This window comes from Macrobrachium rosenbergii, chromosome 37, assembly GCF_040412425.1.
Source record: "Macrobrachium rosenbergii isolate ZJJX-2024 chromosome 37, ASM4041242v1, whole genome shotgun sequence".
In the NCBI taxonomy this organism is placed as follows: domain Eukaryota; kingdom Metazoa; phylum Arthropoda; class Malacostraca; order Decapoda; family Palaemonidae; genus Macrobrachium; species Macrobrachium rosenbergii.
This window is the reverse complement of record NC_089777.1, coordinates 12,852,288-12,876,949: the sequence shown is the minus strand read 5'-3', so window position 1 is coordinate 12,876,949 and position 24,662 is coordinate 12,852,288. Positions and strand designations below refer to the sequence as shown.

Sequence of the window (24,662 nt, the reverse complement as noted above, 5' to 3'; positions counted from 1 at the left end):
TAACGTTTTCTATGGTGGTCACTGATAAAATGTCCAAAAATCTACAACTTTCCGATATAAAGCAAAAAATTTTTATTATTTAAAATTTTTGCTTTACATCTGAAGCTAGGTTTTAAAAATGAGGGATTCTAAACTCAGAGCAGCCCCTGTGATCAAGGCTTCAAGATAACTGTGTTGCAGTTTTATCGTCTTGTGCATGTCCTAGTATTGGAGGAGAAAAATGCTATTGAGCAGACCAAAATTGAATCATACAGTATAGTCTGTAAGGAGGTGATTGTTCAAAATCTCCAAAATATGACATTTTTATGATAAATAAAGTTTTATATATACTTACCAAGTAATTACATAGCTATGAGCTTTCTACCTACGGCAGTCTAAAAATTCAAAATTAGCGGCAACGCTAGCATTTCTTTTGGTGTAGGTACATGCCCCGCCCACTATCGGGGACAGGGAGGAACAACTCAGCAGAGAGCTTCAATTCGTTTTTGTCCATATGCCCATATGAGAGAAGGAGGGAGGGCTCCAATTATGTAATTACTTGGTAATTATATATAAAACTTTATTTTATTATAAAAACGTAATTTTTATGTAAGTAACTTACCAAGTATTTACATAGCTGATTCGACATTGAAAGGAGGTGGGCTCTATGGACACTATTCTACACCAAACCATTAAACTTGGTAATGACTTTGACATAGAACAACTGCCAGCATTGAGACAATGCTTGTTGTTTCCTTACCTGCCAAGGGAGCAACTGCAGATAATTACTGCCTCTGGCCAATGCTCCTCTTGACTTGTAGTGGGCAAGGCTGTATAGCCTAGAGTTGCCCCTACATAAGGGGGATCTTTGTAGCATGGGAAGTGCACCTGTGGCTAGCAAAATTAAGAGATGCACTTGCCCTGGGCAAAGACCAGAACTAAACAGCAATGCTGTCACCTACACCTTAATAAAAAAGACCACCACCCTAAACACTAAAATCTGGGGGGCACTCTAGGTATTGAGTACCCTAGGCTTCCCATGAACTCAATACCTTAAGTCAAGGTGAGGTATAGTAGAGGGACAGAAGGCCCCCCTATCCTTCCTCTCCCAACACCACGCCAGCCACGGATAAAGGCCCTAAGTAGTTTCCACATCCTTGAGGTGCTGAGTGGCAAAGACTGACCTGTACCTCCAAATGCTAGACTGGAGAATACTCAACAGGGACATATTGTGTTTGAAGGCCAAAGAGGTAACAATGGCCCTGACCTTGGGGGCTTTCACTTTAATGACCAGTAAATTTTCCTCAATAATCAGGGAGTGAGACTCGGAAATCAAGCTTCAAGAAGAAGGAAATAGTACTCTTTGAGTGAGGACGAAAAGGGCTCCTCACCAAGCACCAGAGGTTGTTGGATGGCCCTCTGATCTCTGTCTGATGAAGGTAATAAAGAAGGGCTCTCACCGGGGCAGAGAAGTCTCTCCTGTTCTTCCAGTTTGAGCATGTCCATCAAGTTTTTAATGGTGAATGAACGAGGCCACGGCTTAGAAGGTCCTCATTCTTGGCAAAGAAACCAAGAGAGAAGGAGCAAACTGCATCCCTCTGAGAAAAGCCAACTCTCTTACCAATAGCTTGGAGCTCTCTAATCCCTTTGGCAGTAGCCAAAGCCACAAGGAAGCGGGTCTTTCAGGTTCCTAAGAGAGGCAGAGCTAAGAGGTTCGTAGCGGAAACCTGAGAATGGTTTTAAAACAATGTCCAAATTCCAGGAGACAACGTTCATCTTCTCTTGTCTAATGGAATCGAAGGACTTGATTAGATCACTTGGTCTTGGTCAGAGGACAGGTCTAGACCTATATCCCTTGATGGTGGAGGTCAAAAGCTTCCTGGAAGTCACCTACCTAGCTTATACAGGTCTCAGAAGAAGAGATGTTATATCATCTGCACCATTTTCTGAAAACAGCTAGAAGGTTGTCTGGGTCCAGCAACAGCTTGTGCGGCCTGTCTCGAAAACCCCTTCGCTCTGACAAGGAGCCTGACAGTCTGAAGCCTGTCAGGGCCAGAGCGGGCAATCCTTGATGGTACTGAGGGAAGTGGGGTTGTTTGAGCAGAGACCTCTTTTGAGGCAGGAGCCTCGGATAGTCTACTAGCAGATACAACAGGTCCGGGAACCATTCCTTCCCTGGCCAAAAAGGAGAGAATAGGGTCATCAAGACCCTGGTGTGATGTGAAATTGTTGAGCACCTCCCTGATCATCCCGAAGGGAGGGAAGCCGTAGACATCGAGACCTGTCCAACCCAGCATGGCATCCGTAGCCCATGTGAGAGGGTCCGGGACGGGAACAGAAGCAAGGAAGATGATGGTTCCTCGAAGTTGCAAACAGATCTATGGCTGGCGTGCCCCACAACCTCCATAGATCACTGCAGACAAGAGGATCCAAGGTCCACTCCATTGAAACAGCCTGTTTGAGCCGACTCAATTCGTCTGCTAAGATGTTCAGTTTCCCACGGATGATGTGAGTCATGATTGAGACCTGGTTCTGCTCTGCCCAGAGGAGGAGTTCCTTTGCTGACTCATAGAAAGAGAGAAAGATTGGGTGCCTCTGTTTCCGAATATATGACAGAGCTGTCGTGTTGTTGGCATGGACTGCAACTGTTCTGCCACAAACCAGGGTTGAAAAGGACTGGAGACCCAGATGAACGGCTTTCAGCTCTTCTATGTTGATATGGGAGTTCTTCAGGTCTTCTGACCACGTGCCCGACACTTTGTGAGATCCCAGAAGAGCCCCTAACCCAGGTCTATGGCGTCGGAGTAGAAGTCTAGATTGGGCTCAACGGAAGAAGTGACTTCCCCTCGAGAAGCCTTTCTTCGCACAACCACCAATGAAGACCCTGCTTGATCTCTGACAAGATGGGGAAGACGAAGAGTCCAGCTAAGTCTTGAGGAAAGAGAATTTGGGATGATTCTGAGTAGGGATCACTTGTCAGGTCTCTCTCTCTCTCTCTAATTAGAGGCACAAGGTTTATGCCTAGGAGATGCAGCCATTTGCCCAAAGGAGTGAGAATCTGAGTAAAAACCTGCGGGCCGTGGATAGGCCGAAGCACAAGGCCCGCAACTGGAGGACCCTGCCCTGGAAGACAACTCAGAGAAACTTTCTGGAGTCCAGGTGTATGGGGACATGAAAGTAATCATCCGGCATGTTCAGGGTGACCATCCAGTCTCCCTGTTGGATGGACGACATGACCAAGTGATTTGTCTCCATGTGAAACTTCGTTTTCATGACGAACTGATTCAGGGCACTGACGTTCAGGACGGGACTCCAGCCCACCGATGATTTGGGGACCACGAAGAGACGTATGTAAAATCCCTCTGACCCATGATCCCTGACCACCTCTACAGCTCCTTTGCGCAGAAGAGAGTCAACATCTAGGGAAAGGTGCCCAAACTTCTCTGAACTGTCAAGTAAGCTGGCAAGACAATTGGCGACTTGGTTATAGGGGCCTCTCTTTGAAAAGAATGGATAGCCGCCTCTCAATACCTTGAACAGCCAGGGTTCCACACCTCTGGTTTGAAGGAGGACTTCTTGACTGACTTTGAGGGAGGATGTAAATTGGTGCAAGGTCTTCTTTGGGTCTTCTGTTTTCCTTCTCGATAGAGCTGAGGTTGAAGCGGAGAAAAAACTTTAGCAGGAACAGAAGCAGAGTCTCTCGGCCGCTTGACAGACTGAGCTAAAAGGTCATTGGTAGACTTTTTCTGTAAGGCCAACAGAATTTCCGTGACGACATCTTGAGGAAAAAGATGGGATCTGTCCAGAGGAGAGAACAGGAGTGCCGACTTCTGGGTAGTGGTACCCCCTTTAGTGGTGAAAGAGCACCACAACTCTCCTTCTTAAGAATGCATAATGAAAAGAGGGAAGGAAGTTCAGCGGAGCAATCTCTCACAGGCTTATTGGCGCACAACAAAATGCCCAACCAATCCGCTTCAAAATCTTCTGCCAGAACTGGACAACCCTCAATCTTCCTGGTTAACATACCAAAGGTCCAGTCAAGGAAGCTGTAAACTTCTAAAACTTTAAAACTATTCCTTGTCAAGTGGTCGCCGAGGATAAAGCAGATCTACAAGTTGCGTCGACCAGGCCAGAGAAGTCGCCTTGGGAGGAGGCAGAAACTCCAAGAGACGGAGCTTCCTCAGCGGTGTAAAAGCAGTAGCTCTTCTTCACAAATTTACATGGAGGAAAACCAAAAGTAGCCTTACCTTGTTCCCTCTTAAAGGCTAGCCAGACTTCCTCTTCTCGCACCACCTTCTTTGAAGAAGAGGAAAGTACCAACTTTGTGAGGGGTGTGGTCAGCCTGGAGTTTTCTCATGAGGAAAGTTGAAGCAGGAGAAACTGGGGCAGCAGGAGCAAAAAAAATCTGGATAATTACCCAGGAAGTATTTAAGCAATGCAGTCTTATCCTGCATCCTCCTCGTCCAAAGAATCAGGAGATAATGTTGTGTCTTTAGGCTTAGGGACTGCTGGAGTTTTCTTCAAAAAACTTATATGTTCATACAACTGATGCTGAACAGCAGCAAGCAAAGAGTCTTCCTGCGCCAACAAGCACAGCCTAGGAGGCAGGAAGGTTGGCGCAGAGCCAACACTCGATGGCACCTGGTGCCCAGGAGCTGGCGCCGATCAGTCAGAAGCACAAGGCTGGCGCACAGAAGCAAGCATCAAATGTCCAAGAGGTGATGGGAGCTCAGGAGCGAGACAAAGCTTCATCGAAGAAGATGGGTTCTTGTGTGACTCTTCCTGGCACTTGGGAGCCAGAAAGGGGTGGTCAAAATACGAAATCGACTACAAACTGTCCAAAGCCAACCCCAGGAGATGAGTGAAGAAGTAGAAGGCAGAACAGTGAAACTGCAAGAAGGCTGGGGGCTAAGACTAGCCTCCTTGGATCTCTTAGTAGGCAGAGGGGAGCTGTCCACACAGAAGGTATGCCTCTTCAAAGGGTGCAAGCGACGAGGTAGCGCCCTTGACGCTTCTTTCCAGGACTGGAATCATCTGGGTCCGATGACAGACGATGTGCACTGTTAGAGATGCCTTTCCAGCGGCGCTCTGTCGCAGCCTGGGAACGTGCAACAGGCTTGACGGAGGGGGCAACTACCCATGGGCAAACCCCATTGGCCTCCCTTGGACCTCCAGTATGTGTTCTCCCTTGTGCAGGGGAGAGGAACAGGGACCTTCAGCTAGGAGCTCCGGTGGGACGGGCAGCCACCTACTCAACACACTCACTCTGCACTGCACTAACACTTTTTGCATTGCACTTTTCAACAAAGGAGGTCCCCAACTCCATCACTGTCTTGGCCAAAAACTCGAACTTTTGGTCAAACCTAGATTCGAGACTGCCAATGGTGTCAAGATTGGAAGCACGGGAACCTGGAACAGGAGTACGTGGAATAGAGGTAGGAGGGCTAAGGATAGGGGATGCAACAGGAATTAAAGGAGAGGAAACAGCACTGTCCACTACAGTTTGTCACAAGAAGAGTTTCTACGCTAGCCCTATTCTCGGCTCAAGCAGCCACCTTCCTTTTCCTATCTTTATCTAATTTGTCCAGATAGGACTGCAAATTTTCCAACCGTGACATTCAATGCAAGTGTTATCCTTATTACAATCTTTCCCCCTACAATTAATGCACTTGGTATGGGAATCATAACAAGATTTAGTAAGTCTAGTCCTACATCCCTCAGAGCAAAATTTAATGTTTGAAGAGACAGAATCAGACATGTTAAAATCCTGCTAAAATTGGCGTTAACAAAAGCTAACACAATAGCTAAGGCTTGATGGCTACAACAAATAAAGAGTACTTCCCCAAGAAAACTTTAAAACATCCAAAAACGGTGAAAAACACTGCAGGAAAAACCACCAATGTTGATCCGGGGCCGACAGAAAACAAATTGAAGCTCTCTGCTAAGTTGTTCCTCCCGGTCCTTGATAGTGGGCGGGGCACATACCTACACCAAAACAAATGCTAGTGTTATCATGAATTTTGCATTTTTAGACTGCCATAGGTAGAGAGCTCATAGCTATGTAATTACTTGGTAAGTTACTTGTATAAAAAAAAAAAAAATTAAAACAAATTTTAACTTCATATTCACTCTGTCAAATATCCCACCTATAGAAAAATGACATTTTATGATAAAATAAAGTTTTATATATACTTACCAAGCAATTGCATAGCTACTAGCTTTCTACACGGCAGTCTAAAGTCATTCAAATTTTCACGGTGGCGCTGTCATCGCTAGTGTAGGCAACAGGGTCCCGCCCACTTTCGGGACAGATAGGTACAGCTCAGCATACAGATTCAATTCGTTTGATGCCTAAATGTCCATTAAGAGGAGGAGGGTGGGCTCCAATTATGTAATTGCTTGGTAAGTATACATAAAACTTTATTTTATCATACAATTGTCATTTTTATATAAGTGACTTATCAAGCAATTACATAGCTGATTCCAAATTGTGAGGAGGTGGGAATCATGGACATGTTCTAATCCAACACATTAATAAAGATAATGACTTTGAACTAGAAAGGTTGCTACTAGCACTGGGTCAGTGCTTGCTGTACCTTATCTGGCAGGTACCGCCTCTGGTCGTTCCTCATCTTAACCTGTAAAGGGCGTGGCAGTATTGGCGAGGAGTCGCCCCTACTTCACTGGGTACTTTGCAGCCATGGCAGTTCACTGAAGGCTGACAAAGACAAAAAATAGCGCCCCTGTCCTGGGCACAGACCAGAATAAACACAACACTGTCACCTACAACCAAAATTAAGAACCACCACCCCAACCATTAAAAACTGGTGGGTACTCCAGGTACACTGTACCACCAGGCTTCCCTTAAACTCAAAGATTTTACAGAAAGGAGAAGAGACAGTAGCAGGACAGAGAGCCCCCTATGCTTCCTTTCCAAACCATGCCAAACACAGATCGTGGAAGTTGGCGCCGAGCGCCAGGAGTTTCGCGTCGAGCACCCAAATGTTGGCGCCAAACGATCCAGTCAGAAGTTGGCGCCAATCAGTTGGGTGCGGAAGACTGACGAAGCAGGTGCCAAGTGAGTCGAAAAAGAGGGGCACTCCAGGCTGAGTGCGAGCACTCGAACCTCATGAGCTTTGACCTTAAGGAAAGATAAAACATCTTGAACTTGAGAATGCACTTCTGTAATCGAACTTCTCAGGAAGAAAAAGTGCATTCTTTGACAGAGGGCATGAAGGGTTCTTCAATGAGCACCAAAGCTTGTTGGAGGGTCCTCTGATCTTTTCAGTCTTCTGAAAATAGTACTTCAAGGCTCCCACAGGACAAAGAAGTCTCTCTTCCTCCTCTGGCCTGAGGATGTCCGTTACTCTCTTATTAACGAAAGAGCGAGACCATGGCTTGGAAACGTCCTCATTCCGGGTGAGGAACCAAGAGAGAGAGAGAGAGTATACTGCATTTCCATTTATACTGCATTTCCATTTGAAAAGCCTACTGTCATGTTAAAGGCCTGCTGCTCGCTAACGAGTTTGGTTTAGTGATCACTAATGCCACAAGAAAGAGGTCTCCCTCGTGAGATTATTAAAAGAGGTCAAGCTGAAGCGTTAAACAGTTGAGCTTGTAAGCCACTTCAGAACAATGTCCAAATTCCAGGAGAGAAATCCAGGCTTTTCTAATTTGGAGGTTCCGAAGGAACTGATAAGGTCGCTGAGATCTTGAAACAATAACCTATATCCCTTGATGGTAGAGGGAGACAACTTCCTATCGGCTCTCAGGAAAGGTAAAAAGTCAGCTAACTGGCTTATAGAGGTTTCAGATGATGTTATTTTGTTGGTACCATCCTCTTAAAAACTGACCACTTGGACTGGTAGAGCCTGCTAGCAGATCTTTTGCACCTAGCAAAAGCCTTTTCATTCTGATGAGGCTCCTGATAGTCTGAAACCTGTCAGGGCCAGAGAGGACAATCCCTGATGGGACCTGAGGAAGTGAGGCTGTTCGAACATGACTGTCTTTGTGGCAGAAGTCTTGGGAATTCCATTAACAGACACAGTAGATCCAGAAACCATTCCTTCCAGGGCCAGAACAGAGTGATCAAGGTCATTGAGACATTCTGGTGAGAGAAGAACTTGTTGATTGCCTCCCTGTTCAATCCGAAAGGTGGCATCCGTTGCCCTTGTGAGAGGGTTGGGACTGGGGAGCAACAAGAGGGCAAACTCATTTCTCCATGTTGCGAAGAGGTCCACAGTTGGTTTGTCTCAAAGTTTCCAGAAATTGTTGCATACGAGGGAGTCCTGAGTCCACTCCATCAGCAACATCTGACTGCAATGACTTAATTCATCTGCAATGATGTTCATTTTTCCCCGCAAGAAGCGAGTAATAATCTTCAACTGGTACTGATCTGCCCATAGAATGAGGTCTTTCGCCAACTCGCAGAGAGATAGAAAAAGTTAAGTATATCTTAGTTTAACTAGACCACTGAGCTGATTAACAGCTCTCCTAGGGCTGGCCCGAAGGAGAGAGAGAGAAGGAGTGGGTGCCCCTTGTTTGCGGACATAAGACAGCACCGTGGTGTTGTCAGTGTAAACCACTATTGCTTTGCCAGACACTAAAGAAGAAAAAACCTGGAGACTCAGTCGAATGGCCCTTAGTTCCTTCACATAGCTGTGGAGCTCTCTGATCTGCAGGCCACACCCTTGAGATCTTCTGACTCCCTAGAAGGGCTCCCCAAACTCGAAGAATTCTGGAAAATTCACCAGAAAGATTCGTAGCAACAAAGTATAAGTAGACGAAGAAGTGGTATCTTGTTCCAGTTCATCCTTGTCCTCTTGGAAGCAATAGTTTCTTTTTAAAAAGCCCAAAAGTTCCTCAAGCTGACACTTAATCAGGGCTAAAGGAGAATTTTCCTGAGCTGATGAAGAAGGAAGAGGTGCCAAGCACACAAATGTTGGTGCCAAACACTCCACAGTTGGCGCTGAACGCTCCACAGTTGGCGCCGAGTGTGCAAATGTTGGCGTCAAACCCTCCACAGTTGGCGCTGAGTGGTCAGGTGCAAAAGCGGGCACCAAGCAAGTCAAAATAGAAGGGTGCTCCATGCTGAGAGCGCGCTTAGCAGACAGTGACAGGAGCTTACGTGAAGTATCATGTCACTTAAAGACAAAAATGGGCGGTCATGACTCAAAGAGGTCCTGGACCTTCCCAAGAAGGTTAATGATGAGGTGGAGGAACAGCAAAACTGCAGGAAGGCTCACTAATACTAGCCTCCTTATATCTCTTGACAGAAGGAGGAGAGCTATCTACCATGTTGAATTGTCTTTTCAAAGGCCGAGAGATGGAAGATCAACAACGCTGACGCATCATGTCCAACAAAGAGTCTTCCAAATCCGACAACAGAAGAGAAGCACTGAACAAGACACCTTTTCAGTGGCACTCTGTCATAGCCTAGGACTGTGCAACAGGCTCAACGGAGGGGGGGACTGCCCAAGGGCAAACCCCACTGGCCTCCCTTGGACCTCCAGTATGTCTTCTCCCGTTGTGGGGGAGCAGGACAGTGACCTTAATCTAGGAGCACCTGGGGATGGACAGCCACCTCATCAACACTCAAAATACTGTCACTGGGCACAATACTAATACTGGGCGCCATATTCAACACAAAATCCCTGAAAGAGGAAGTTAATTCCATAACAGTATTGGTAAGGATTTTGCTTTGAGACTGGCAACAGTGTCGGGATCAGAAGCATGGGAACCTGGTAAAGGATTGTGGGGTAAATGTGTACATGGGAGACATGACATGAATCAAAGGAGAAGAAACAGAGCTATCTTCTACCACATCAGGTAAAGGAGGATTCTCATGTCTAGCGCTACTTTCGGTTCTAAGGGCCACCTTCCTTTTCCTATCTCAGTCTATGTTACCCAGATGGGATTTCAAGGGCTTCCCTTTGCTATCTTCCCAATCATGACCCTCTGGACATGTAAGCTCTCTACTACATTCCTGCCCACTACACTTGCCACACTTAGTGTGTGAATCATAAGCCACTTTAATAAGTCTAATTGTACACCCCTAAATGCAATGACAAATGCTTGAAGAGCTGGAGTCTGACATATTTGTCTATCTTAGAAATAAAGTTAACTAACGATATTACTAAGATAGGAAAAGCCACAACAAAGAAATGAGAGAATGCTTCACCAAAAGTACAGGACAAAAAATCAAAAATAGATGAAGAAGCGACTGTGCAGGATTACCGACGTTAACTGGGAGCTGGCAGAAAATAAATTGAAGCTCTATGCTGAGTTGTACCTATCAGTCCCCAAAGTGGGCAGGACCCTGTCACCTAAACTAGCGATGGCAGGGCCACTGAGAAAATTTTAATTTTGTTAGACTGCCATGTTGAAAGCTAGTAGCTATATAATTGCTTAGTAAGTCACTTATATAAAATTTCTAATTTTGTTTCTACTGATATCAATTATTCTTTAACTGGACAACCTAGTCAAACTATAAGGGCATCACTATCACAGTAATTCCCAAAAATGTCAGCTGCTGATTTACCCTACAGATGTTTTATGAATCTTGTCTGATAACCTGGCACTAGAACATCTGGCTAGGTTATTCAGTTTTTAACCTGGAGATGCATATGGTGCTAATGAAATTGTCTGGAACATTGCACCGGTTGGTTCTCCATGACCTATACGTTATACAATAATTCTGCAGTTCTTGCCTCATTATTAGCTTTCTCACTTCCAATGAATCCACCATAGCCAAGAACATGGCACAAATAAATAGCCCTACAGTCACAGGAGAGACCAAAAACTCATTCATGACCTTTTGATGTTAAAGAATGAAATGTAGTACAATGTAGTACATTATACAGTGATTCATGGGAATTTTTGTATAAAAACCTTACATAGTGACCTTGTCTAAGAATCTCAAAAGGCTGGATATGCTACTTTTTTTTTTTTTTTTTTTACTGTACTCTCAATTCAAGCATGAAAATCCTATTGTTCTACCTCCTCCTAAGGTTAACCCTCCATAACAACACAAGCCTTCTCCTCTTACCTATTTACCATCGAATCTTAAATGTGCTAGACACTTAAACATGCTTTACATGTCAAATCCCAGACCTGACAAACTTAATTCTTCAGCATCTCCTGTGACATCATCTGTTACATTCACTACACGACACTGCAGTCACTCCTACATCATATTCACAGCATCAAAATGGTCACTTTTCAGACTATACCACTTCCTTTGTTTCCTTTCCTGTCACTGTACCTTGCTTACCTTACACTGATTTTCACATATTAAAGACTTTTTTTTTTTATTCCATTCTTAACAACAATTAACCTTAAGGGTCTCCCTTTCTACACTCCATCCATTACTCTGATCAACTCTATTGGTGTTTGCTCAAGAATTATACATTGCCATCACTCATTCAAGGAGTCTATCAGGTACCCTGTGCTCTGTACTGTCAATCTGACTGCTTATTTATTTATTAAAGTATGCTGAAAGCCTTCTTCATACAAATCTGACAACTTTAAGTTGTTGCCTTACTGACAAGATTACCTGTAGCTGATTTTCTGCAATGAGGCCTTTTGCCAATTAAAGAAATTTCTATATTTTCACAACAAAGGTGTAAAAATAGAGTAAGGTTTATTGTAATAATTTTCTCCTGTTCTCCTGGTTCCATTATTTCCATATAATCTTGTAAACATGAAATTTTTATAATAAATTAAAGTTTTACATATACTTACCAAGTAATTACATAGCTAACGTTTCTAGTAACAGCAGCTAAAATTTTAAACTCGCAGTAATGATTCTTTTGTTTTGGCGTAGGTGTCTAGCCCCGCCCACTTTCAGGGAAGAAGAGGAACAACTAAGCAAAAGCCTTCAATTTGTTTATGCCATTATGTCCATGTGAGGGGAGGAGGGCAGGCTCCCATTCTGTAATTACTTGGTAACTATATATAAAACTTTATTATAAAAATGTCATTTTTATGTGAGTGACTTACGAAGTAATTATATAGCTGATTCTACATTGATAGGAGGTGGGATACATGGACTAATCTACCCCCAAAAAATTGTATACTGTAATGAATTTGAGAACAGAAAATTTGCTAGCATTGGGACAATGCTGTTGTTTCCTTACCTTGTGAGAGAGCTGCTGCAGGAAGATACTGCCTCTGGTTGGCACTCATCTTACTCAGTAGAGGCGAGGGGGCATGACCCTGGATTGCCTACCACATCAGTAGGAGACTTACAGCAAAGGACATCATCGAATGCCAGTAAGTTATGCAAAGTTGCCCCTGCCCAGGCGCAATACTAACATAAGACAACCAGATAACAACGCTGTTACCTACACCAAAAAGATTAAAAACCACCATTCCCCAAACATAAAAAAAAAAAAAAAAACCTGGAGGGTATCCAAGTACATGGTATCCCCAGACTCCCTTAGGACTCAACACCACAGGTCAAGGCGAAGAGAAAGGATGGAAGGGATGCTTCCTAAATTCCCTCCCCCAACACCATGCCAGCCACCAACAAAGGACCCAAACTACTGCATTCGCTTAAAAACTGTTTACATGTCCCTTAAATAGTGGGATGGAAATACTGAATTACATCTCAAAAACATTGCTTGGAGAATGTCTGACAGAGATTATGTTTAAATACTAAGGATGTAGCCACTACCCTGATTTCATGTGTTTTAACCTGCATTGAAGGTAGAAGAGCTTTTACCTTCTACTTGAGAGTGGGCTTCTCTGATGAGTTCCTTAAGAAAAGGTATGGCATTCTTCGTAAGAGGACATGAAGGATCCTTGACTCAAGTCCACAGATTACTTGAGGGCCCTCTTAACTTCTCAGTCCTCTTCAGATAAAACTTTAATGCCCTTACACAGCAAAGAACTCAATCTTCCTCCTCAGATCCTAGAATTTCACCCAAATTCTTGACCTTAAAAGAACGAGGCCAGGGCTTAGAAGGATTCTCAATCTTTGTGAGAAATCCTAGCATACAAGAACAGATCACGTCTCCTCCAGAGAAACCAATCCTTCTATCTATTGCTTGTAACTCACTAACCCTCTTAGCTGTTGCCAACCACCAGGAAGAGGGTCTTCTTAGTCAGATCCCTGAGCAAAGAGGTGCTGATAGGCTGCAAACCTCCTAGAGCCTAAGGAGTAGGCAGTCAAGCTGATGGGCTTCCTGATTAAGGGAGGTCAATCTGTGAATGGGATTGAGTAGCCACACCTGAGAACCTCCACTACCTATTGTTCTACCCCTTTCTCCTTCCAAATCTCCCAAAAGAGAAGGAGCCTGGCACCTACTGGGGCACTGAGGACACTGGGATCATTTCTTGGCTGAAGACTTGGAAGAAGACTTCTTGATCGAGTGAGGGTGAAACACATGTTCGCATGGCCTCTTGGTTGAGCCCTTCACTTGTTCCCACAAAAGGGAAAGGGCTGCAAAGGAGAAGATGTCTTGGAGCTAAAAGGAGGAAGCCCCTTAGGACGCCTTGAGGAATGTACCAAAATATCTTGCGTCGACTTCTTTTGCAAAGCCGAAGCAATATTATTCACCACTGATTGTGGGAACAAATACTCGCACACCAGAGGGAAGAGGAGAAGGGGGATTTCTGAGCTGTGGTGACTCCCTTTGGGATGTAAGAGCAGCAAAGCTCCCTTTTCTTTAAAATCCCCATGGTGTAGAGTGAGGCCAATTCACGAGAACTATCTCTAACCCCCTTATCTGCACGAGAGAACTCCAAGAAGATCTGAAGACAAATCCGACGGCACCATAGGGTGTTCCTGAATCTTACACGCTAGACTGTCCACCATCCAGTCTAAAAATTTGACCACTTCAAACACTTTAAACATGTTCTTCAGCAAATAGTCTAGCTCAGCTGCAGAGAACATTATCTTGGCTGCTGAAAAGGCTGATCTTCAAGAAGAGTCAATGAGACAGGGGAAGTTGCTCTGGGAGGAGGCAGGAACCCCCAGGGAAGGAGCTTCTTCGGTGGCATAACATTTATACCTTCTGTTCAACAGCCTTGTAAGGGGATAACTGAAACAAGCCTTCCCTTTCTCCCTTTTGTCTGAAAGCCAAGTCTCAACCTCATTCAGTGCTTTCCTTGCAGAGGTGGAGAGTACCATCTTAGGTAACTCAGTAGATTCACTAGAAAGACCACTCATCTGACGCAGTCGAAGCCTGCTCCAGAAGAGAAGGCGCTGTTGTCGAAGGAGCTGGCGGCGAATACCTAGAGGTGTCAGGATAACCAGAAGGCGTTACACAATGACTTTGTGAGCGAGTGGGCGCTAAAGGGCGCTTGAAAGCTGCTGGCTGCTTGGCAGCCACTGGGCGCTCAAGAGACTGGGCATATGACAGCTACTGACTACTTTGGCGCCAAAGGAAGCTCGGGTGCTACTGGGTGCCCAGGGGTTACTGGTAACTCAGACGCCGATAGGCGCTCAGGAGCTGCTATGCTCATTGCACTTACGAGAGTTGAGTTGAGAGACATAGCAGGAGAAGAAAGCTGTTGTAGCTATTGGCACCACTAGACACTTGAATCTAGGAACTTCGGGGGTAGGAGATAAGTACTCAGACACTGTTGTGCTAACTGGCACTGCTGGGCGCTTGCGTCGGCGAACGTTGGGTTGATTGGGGGAAACACGCTCCGGGCTATCCCAAAAACCGCAAGAAGGGAAAGACTCCTTCACCTTTTTGCACGGTATCTGAGGCGAGCGATGCAACTCCACTGCAGACTTTTCAGCGGTCTTGACACGGCACTGAAGCACCATTGGCGCTTTTGTTCAGGGCTGGAAGCCTCTAAACTAGAAGAAAGACGGTGAGCCTGTGACAGAGCTCCTTCCCACTGGCTGTCATGCACTGTCGACACCTTGGACTTTGCAACAGGTGTGAATGAGGGGTTGACCACTCATGGGTGGACTCCACCAATCTCCCTTGGGCCTCCAGTATGCCTTCTCCCAGGATTAGGGGAGTATGCCAGGGACCTTTGCCTAGGAGAATCAGCGGGACAGGCAGCAAGCTCATCCACGAACACTTCACTCTTAGGAGTTGAGGAGGAGCGACACTTCTTTATCTCTTACCAAGGACTTTGCACCTTTTCTAGCTTCCTTCCAACAGAATAGACTCCTGGGAGGCGAGGATGTAGCCAAAGGTGCAGACACTTCGGCGTGTAGGAGGAGGAGTAAGAGGGCCACTTGAACTTCCTGGAGAGGCTAGCCTCTTGACTGCACTAGATGACCTGGGAGGAAGCGTACTGAAATGTATCTTCTTGATTGGATCCCCAAGCAACCAGGTTAGGACTGGCTGTCCTTTTCTTGAAGAGTTTAGTAACCCTAGGGCAGGAATTATCCGAGAATGCCTCTTTAAGGGCCGAGAGGTCTGATCCCATTGGGGTCCGAAGAGCTGGAATATGAAGAGACTGAAGATGAACTGCTGCTACTCTCACTGAAGAGCTAAACTCGACCGCCTTGATGAAGACACCATCCTGCGAGATGGTAACATCGATGGATCACTTTCACGTCTCCCTGAAGCTTTCGGAAGGTGAGTCAAACTTACTACTTCCGCTACCAGGACTACAATGCTCGTGGGCAATAATTTCTGACCTTTTAAGCGCCGGACTGTCTTCTAGCCTCAAAGGCGAACTTGCCTTTGCTCAAAAGATTCAGAAAAAGCGAGCAGACTCCTGAAACGCGATCGCGAACAACCACATATCATCACCAACACCAGCACTGGCGTCATCACCGTCCCAGACTGTAAACTTAAGACCCGACTCCATGAAACCGTTCATTTGCGCTTCCATTTGATTTCTGAAAAGAACGAATTCTGATTTATCAGCCTCGAGGCTGGGCAAAAAACATACTGGGAAGCTGGTGAAGAAGAGGGGGAATATGAGAGGGGAAAGAGCAGCGGTCAGAGGAGGGGTAGGAGAGGAGGAAGGAACAGCCGGTGAGGAGGGTGACGCCAATGCTACCACCGAAAAAGATGATAGCCTTCCATTGTTTTGGATCCCAACCAGCTTTATCTGATGGGAACTGTATGTTTGCCAAAACTCCTGACTCCATTCCATACATTCACTGCATGTGTTCTCCTGGGAACACTCTTGACCCCTCATGCTGTACACAAAGAATGGCGATCGAAAGACTAGTTTGGCGGAGCACAAATTCCCTGAAAACTCTGGATCCCGAGAATCACATAGCTACGAATTCCCAGAGCTAGGCTAGCTAGATAAATAAACAGGCAATTGAGTACTTCACAAAGGAGAGACGCCACAACTAAATGCAAGTGACAAAGGAACCCAAACAGTTTGAGGTAGACGGACGTGCGAATGTTCATACTGACCTGGGTTTATGGGTATGTCTCCTGACACTGTTCCGCAAAACAAACAAAGTTTGAAAATTTATATCTAAAGTGTCGATTTTAAAGAGATAAAAGCTTTTGCAGTGTTTTGGTAGTCATTATAATGAAACATGAAATTCCAAGGCTTAATGTTAAAAACCTATCTATCTATTTGCAAAAAGGCTACCGAAAGCAAAGAATACTTCACCAATTAAGATACAACCAAAAAATAGCAAAGTATTGAGTTGTAAATCCAGCTGCTGCTCACAACCCGAGTTAGAAGCCAGCAGAAACAAATTGAAACTTTCTGCTTAGCTGTTCCTCTTCTTCCCCAAAAGTGGGCGGGGCTAGACACCTACACCAAAACAAAAGAATCACTACCGCGAGTTTCAAATTTTAGCTGCTGATACCAGAAACGTTAGGTATGTAATTACTTGGTAAGTCACTTATATAAAATTCTCTGATTATAACAGGTTCTCCTGATGCTTTAAACAAGTTGATTGTTGTCCCTGATAGTGTCTGAGCCTTACCAGCTGTGATCTGCTTATCAAGTCTCCCAGTCTTTTCAGATGCTGCATCCTCTACTGGTACCTGTTATATTCAATCTCTTCATTTTGTAGGATCGCAAAAGTGCAATAAAAATATACTTTTTTGGTAAAAAAATAAAAACAAAAAAAAATGAAGCATAAATCCTCTTGGGAGAAACATATGACAGAAGCTTGCAAAATACTTTGGCCGGTGCAATTTAACAACTACAGGCAGTCCATGGTTATTGGCGGGGTTCCGTTTCTGAGGGTGTGATAACAACCGAAAATCGGCAATTTTCGGTGCCTTTTTGGTGATTTTGGGGTTATTGGTGCCGAAAATCACCAATTTGCCTTATCAGCGCCTCTGTTAGGTATGCATCGGCACCAATACCCAATTATCGGCGCCGATAAGAGGAAATCGGTGATTTTTGGCAGCAAAAATTGCAGATTTTCATCGCTAGACAAGCCCCATAAAACTGGATTGCTGTTAACCGAGCCCGCCATTAACCAGGGACTGCCTGTACCAACAAATTACAACACTTCTGCTTTTCCTATCCAACAAAAATACATTTATAACTGTACATGAAGTATTTATCACCCTGATGTGTTGAAGAACTGTGTGTCATCCAACAGTGGCTTATTGCCCTACCTATGGCATTAATGTTTCACCATTTAGCATAATTAATACATCTACTGCTTGTCATTAACAAGAATAAACATAATTTCTTGCTTCATAAAACATACTTCAATGGTTGCTCCTAGTTTCTGTCTTGTTTACTTTCTGCCAGAATTCCCATCTTGACCAGACATCTGTCCTTTCTCCATGATTTCCTGGGACTCCCTACTGAGCTTCCTCCCATTATTTCTATGGATTTGACTTTTTGAATGGCTACTTATATTCACAAACCTTTTCAGTTTTTGAAACTTCATAATCACCTTCCAACCTTTACCTTGTCCACCCTCATATTCTTAAAAAACAAGACTGTATAAAAATATAAAGCAAGTTGAGAATTACAAGAGTTCTGGACTATCCATCTAGAACAGTGCCATCAAGTCTAATAAAGCATCCTTCAACTGTCATCAGCCATAGCTATGGCTAAAAATGACAAACACACTGAAATTAAGTTGACTCAGAGGCACAATTATCAAAATTAATAACAATATACTTCATAATGGACAAGTTTCGATTACGCGCTGACCGCATGGGGCGAGCCACAGGCTTCACCCACATTAACTAGTGGTCAATCTCTGATTACCATACTCAACTCTACAGCCCTTTACTCCTCTCACTAAGTAAAACTTTTACATAAATTAATCTATTAAGTAATAAAAAATTATCCAACAAACCATGTCCTGAGACTGCTCTGACGTGAAACATTTCAGATCATTTCCTACAATGTTGGATGCCTATACTCTGCAGACAACTGTTCTTATGAATTCACATTACACATTTGCAGACACAAAAATCAAAATAACAAATCAACAAGTATTACCATTTCTTAGGATAACTATTTTATACAAGTACTTACCACCATGGTCTGAAAAGTTGGCGAGAATCTGCTTGGCAAACTTGAGCCCATTTTTATATTGTTTCTGCTCATAACATTTCTGAAATGGAAGTAAATTCATTAGACTAGACAAGAAAAAGTTAAACCATGCTGACATGTTCATAACCACTGGAATGCAAACAATTACATTCTACTAAGCTTAATTATAGTCCGAGTGAGTGATTTTTACAGTTAAGCTAATCCAAATATAAAAATTAGACATCAAATTGCACAGAAACAAAAAATTTAACTAAAGATTCATAACATCACAGCTTCAACTCAGTAATGACACCTGCTTGCTACATGACTTTTGTGAGGGACCACATTGATATCAACAAATTCTTAATACTGTAAGCATCTTACTTCAGTGAACTTGCTTTTATTGAACAAATTAAAAGCTATATGGGTTGATAGTGTCAGGAATGCGCTTATGTAATTTTGATTGCTAGTCCCTGAAGGCCAAAATAATAATAAAAGTTAAAAAATGAACCTTTAGTCACTTCATTGGCAAGCCAATGGCGTAAGCCTAGCTGACTGTAGTGTAGGAATGAATATTTTGACTCATGCCTGCACTCCAGTCTCACTTACATGCTTTTATTAATCTGTTTTAATCCATTTGATACTCATACAGAGCCTTTAGGTTAGCTGAACTTTCACTCTCCAATGGTCACTATAACATCCATATTTCTACCTATCCTTTGACTGTTCTTTGTTTAATATGGTAAATGATTACTTCCTTTGCAATAACTGTTTATGTTACCAAAGAAGGCAATTCAGAGACCTCCACATGCACCCCGAAGCAAATCCAAATGTAAATAGCTTTCCAAATGCCCTAGAGATCCAGCTCTCTTGAATGTCAGCCCAACAAGTTTAATCCTTGTCTTTCAGCTACAAACTACAGTCTATGTATCTATCAAATACCAAAAAATTATATCTTAACTTTCCTATAAATTACAGCAAAGTTACTTGGATCTTTAATGTTTGCTTTCGTTAAATAATTCAGTAGCGAAACAATTGAAAATTTCTACAATTTGCCTTTAAAATGGTCCCTAAAAATCTGGGCAAGACAACAATACAAGGGTGCTGGTATTTACTAAATTTCTGGCATTATACTAAAACGTTAATAACCATAAAGCATGGATAAAAGTTTAATGACATCTTACTGCTAATATAAATCAAGAACTAAATCCCACGGTTCCCAATTGCTGAGCTTCACAAAACTGTAGCAAACTACAACCAGTAGCCCATATAGCCTAGCCCCTACTACCTTTCCATTTGTTACCTTTTTTTATAATCATCATTTTGAATGTACTATGTATTAAATGAGCAGCATTTTCTAATTCTTACTGCACATTTCATTCTATAGCTTTTCCTAGTATTGTGTATTAAATACCATGGACTCTATTTGTACTGAAGAGTTCATACTGGAGTTCCAATTCATACTATGTAGCTCAGTCTAGTACCTCTTTCCAAAAAAAAAAAAAAAAAAAAAAAAAAAAAAAATACGGTAATACTTTATTTCATGTAAATGTCCTTTCTATCTCTTTCTTGACGCTTAATACCACATGAAAACCAGGAGACAGGCGAAAACATAAGAGCACTGAAATTATATAATTCTTTGTGCATTTTAAATAATCTATTCCACTTGAAATACTCTCACTGTAACAGTAAGCCCTTACCAGCTTTCCATAGCAATATCAATTCTAATTTCTCCTTACACATTAAAGTCTTCAAGAATAAATTTAAAATATTACTGGAGAGAAAATGAGTAAGCACCGAAGTCTTCAAGAATAAATTTAAAACATTACTGGAGAGAAAAAGAATAAACACCAGCATTACGTTACACACTGCCCACATAATTTTCTTCAAATCAGGGGTGTATGTAATAACCCCTAAAATAAGAATGAAAGAGTTATCGATAAACTGATTAAATATAATTCCATATTCAAAATCATACATTTGACAACACTCATTCATCATTGCTCCTGTCTTTCTCTCTCTTTGCAAAAGCATAGTTGTGGTGCATCTGGCTTTCAACTAGATAACCAGCATTCAAATCCTGAACCACCATGGAAAAGATGAATTGGAAGAATCCCTACAATCCACTATGCACCCTTGACCTAAGCAATGAATACTAGTTGTTAGTTAACTGCTGTGGGTCAAATATATGGTGACTGCATTTATGACTCTCAGTTTAAGCTTTAATTATTTCATATTTACACATCACTCCAGCAAAAATCAGACATATAGTAAAGTTTTATTCTACATTGTAATTGCATTCTGGAGTTGAAAATATGATTTTCCTGTTTTAATAAGTGCTCTGAAAGTTTCTGAGATTCATTTCATTCCCAAATGAGTAGTTTAAGACTGGACCACAGTGGGAAAGCAGGGCTTTCAATGTGAGTGAAATGCAAAGATAGATTTACCCTTGTTGAGGGTGGGGGGAAATTTGGACCCACCCCAACCTAACCTTAACTAGGGGACCAGGCCCTTACCTATCCAGTGGGCTTTGACCCCCACCCCTACCTAACCCAAGGCTCTAGGTCCTTACTTTGTCAAGGACAGGCTTCACTTCCTGGACTCTCCCCAACCTAACCTAACCAAGGGTACAATAAAATATCATATATAACAAAGTTGCAACTTACCCGAACTAAGGGTGCCAGATCTTCAGACCTACCACTAACATAATCTTGGTTACCAGGTCCTTCCTTACATTCAATAAACCTTGTCTTAATCACAATCAGAACTTTCAGATGTATCATGGGCATAATGGAATACATCCTTCTATTTCACTGTTTTGTATTTTTCCCAATCCAAAAACCTTGGTTCCCTTCTGTGGTCCCCACAATTGTTAGGGCAAGTTCCTCTAAAATTAAGCCTAGCCTACTAATTTGCTTCTAAAATGAACATCCAAAACGTTCAAAACACACACTATAGCATAGAAAAATTGTACTTTCAATCCCAGACTACAATTATGGTGTACAGTAAAAATTAAAACGCCAAATGTTCAACAGACCTTACCTTCATCAGAATCAGAACTTGGAGAAGTAGGCTATCATGGCAATGTCAAGAATACATCCTTGTTATTTACATCATTTTACTAAAATTAAAAAAAAATCACAGATATGCACCATTTGATTATTAGATAAAGCCACAGTGAAGTTTAAAAAGAAAAGACAGAGTGCCAAATACTTTTGCATTAACAACACATCCTCAGGGTAAAAAGTAAATATCACTGGCACTATAAATTTTTTAAGCTGTTCCTGTGGCTACAGTTAACTCATTTTGTATTTTCCACTACCTAAAAAACCTCAATTTCCCAACGTGTCCCCCCATAATTCTAGAGTAAAAGGATTTCCTCTATCGTTAAACTGCTAATAATATACAGATATGAATGTCAGAAATGTATGATACACTAAAATACAAGAAACAAAAAAATGCAAGAGGCAAGAGTTACATGTCCGCTTGAAAAGTACAATGACTGCGAACTGAAGCCAGTTTTTCCAAAGAATGCATGAATTCCGAAACTGCACTATACTGGTAAAACTTAAAACCTATCAGCTTTCACCTTTGTTCAAGTACCTATATTTTCCACTAATAACTAAAGATGTTATATACACTAGCCAACTTTACCCACACTGCACAAAGAAAAACAAAATCTAGTCAAGAGCACCAACCACATGACCATGGAGACATAAACAAAAAACCAAAGTAAAAACACTTGTTGGTAAATATTTCCCTAACAGTAAATTTGCAATGGACTTTAATATAATTTTCATATTAAGCATATCAAGGAGACTTCAGAACTCTGCAAAACAACTATACATGGTTGTGGCACTAGAGTAAAGTAATACCAAACAATTATATTGACAGGTCACCTTTTATGACCTCTTGGTATTGATAAAAGTTCATGTAAAAAAAAAAAAAAAAAAAAAAAGTGGCATTCTCACAAAAGCTGGATCTGAACACCTTTAGGATTATTACATAAAGAACTAATTTTCTTTTGGTGTCACTTTTGACATTTGAAAGGCACTTGATAAAACATGGCAGAAACTGAAAACTCTAATATTTTACTGATGGATTACCATGCCAAATTTATAAGTGATAAATGGCAAGTGCATGCTTGGTTAGATAACAACATAACTAAGAAACTAACTGTTCTGGTTATTAAAATGCCCTCTGAGGCTGTAAGGGGAAGGGTGGTCAGTACTCAAGGTGGTTCTGTATAAATCACGTATTCTCATTAGGTATCAGATTCTAATTGACACTACCCATTGACACTTTACCCTGTGCAGTTTCTAATGAATTTAGAAGGAACCCATTGGGAAATGTGTACCAGGATGCTTCTGATCATTAACCTGACTAACGCAGTCAAGTGTCATACTGTCGTCAGGGTGTTTCACTGAATTCTGATGTCAAAGGCTGAGCAGATTATATAAAAAAGCCCAATTTTAACAGTCTGTGGGTGGGGTGCAATGCCCTAACCTGGCCAGGGGGGCTTTGCCCCACCCACCCAACAAGTAACACTAATCATTGTTGACAAGGGACATAGCTTTTGTTCAGAGTTGGGCAAACTACCCCAGCCTAATTTTAACTATCTGTCCAACTAAAAGTCAATAATTGTCCATCTGTGCACATTTTTAGGTGGACACCAAGAAGCAAATAGAATCTCAAAACCCAAGCCTTGCTTTCGCATATTGTAAAAGGGCTGTCATGGTCATCCATTAGTTGCCTAAGCATGATGTGCCTAACAACCTAATTTGTATTTTGTTGGGCAACTGTAGCCTATTCCTTCGCCTTACGATAAATTTGTCTGGCATGTGGATTCGGCTGCTCAGCTTAAAAGCAATAACAATGAAAATTATATTTTTCTAATAATCTCTAGTACCTATATGAATAATTAGTTGGTGCATTCCCTAGCTTCATCAGACTAAGAGGACAGGTCAATTAATTTTTATATTGTGATATCTGGCAGATAACTGCATAAACTGGGTCCTTGGCTCAGTCAAGTTAGACGTCAAGATGCTTTAGTCAGGCACTTGCTTCCAAGATGAATTTGAATACTAGATTAGGTTATGTTGCGGGTGGATAAGGTTAGGCTGTACCCCGACAGTTACAACCAAATCCCGTCAGAGCAAAGTGTAACCAAATACTACGCTTCATCTAGGCATAGTAAATAGGGCTAGGCCCGAAAATCTAGGCGACTGGTTTGAGATACCTTAGGCTACGGCAAGGTACTTTATACAAGAGGTAGGCTAGGGCAGACTGAATAATCCAATTTTAAATCATCGTCGTGGTGGGTCAGTCACTCCCTAAATGTAAAGAGCCCATGACATGGGAGGAAAATGCCCGTATTCACGAGGGCATCGCCGAGAGGCCCGACTTTCCGCGACTTCGGCAGCAGAAGATGCCGAGGTCTCCCGCAGCCGAGCACGAGCACGCATCTGCCCAGCAACCGACTCGAGGATGACCAGACCTGCCCTACAAAGTCGTGTCAAAGCATAGGATCGGTAGGGTAGTCGGAGGACGTCCCTGCACCGGCTGAATGGTGGGGCATCAATCATATAAACTTTGAGATTTGTTTTGGCTGCAGCAGGAGGGGATCCCGAGTCGACCATGCCTGGTATATACTCACCAATATCCGCTTAAATAGCGCATTTTCCTTAGGCGGCAGCTGTTGCTTTTTTGGGTCCATCTTCTTTTATCTCTCACTGAGGCTAATGATGGAAATAATGGCCTCAGGGTGGATAAATAAAGCCAAAATAACGGAAATATCCCGCGTGGACCGGGCAAGATGGCGGGTGTCGGAGATGACGTTGAGGAAGTGACGTCATCGTAAACAAATATGGCTGACTATTAGGTTCTCTTCTTTGTATTGGAATTGGGACTTGGGGCGAATCAATCAAATCTTATGTTAAGAGTTAATGTAACTTTAATTGCTGAATGGCAAGCCTATTCGCTAACTTCAATAAGGATTAAAATAACGTTATGATAAGCTTATGAAATGTTATCACCATTTTTACTCAGTGTTTAATATATTTATTTTACTTCAGTTGTAAGTTTACCCATCCACTGAACTTGCAACATACCTTTGGGAATCTAGTGCGAATAACAACAGGTCACACTTAAGCTCGGAAACCTTGCGAGGTGAGAATGATTAATATGATTATGATTAAGAACGCCTTAGTTAAAAAGCTATGCCTTAGTCGTATATTTTGACAATTTGTTTCCAAAATATCGAAGAGCATGAATTTATTCAAGTTTAT

The 24,662-nt window shown here is 42.6% G+C and overlaps 1 protein-coding gene across 3 annotated transcripts in view; it reads right to left on the bottom strand.

Annotated features, from left to right (window-relative positions):
- The window catches only part of Naa15-16 (N-alpha-acetyltransferase 15/16), a 57,313-nt gene extending 33,091 nt beyond the window's left edge, over positions 1-24,222 (bottom strand). The window contains exons 1-3 of one of the 3 annotated variants that reach the window (XM_067081461.1): positions 24,032-24,169; positions 21,418-21,496; positions 18,379-18,457 (exon numbers count right to left, since the gene is read on the bottom strand). In XM_067081461.1, coding sequence (XP_066937562.1) covers positions 18,379-18,457; positions 21,418-21,423 — 85 coding nt within the window. In that variant the 5' untranslated portion in view covers positions 21,424-21,496; positions 24,032-24,169. Of the gene's footprint in view, positions 1-18,378; positions 18,458-21,417; positions 21,497-24,031 lie in introns of all 3 variants that reach the window. The other 2 variants (XM_067081459.1, XM_067081460.1) reach the window with 2 other exon arrangements.
- Positions 24,223-24,662: the final 440 nt, after the last annotated feature.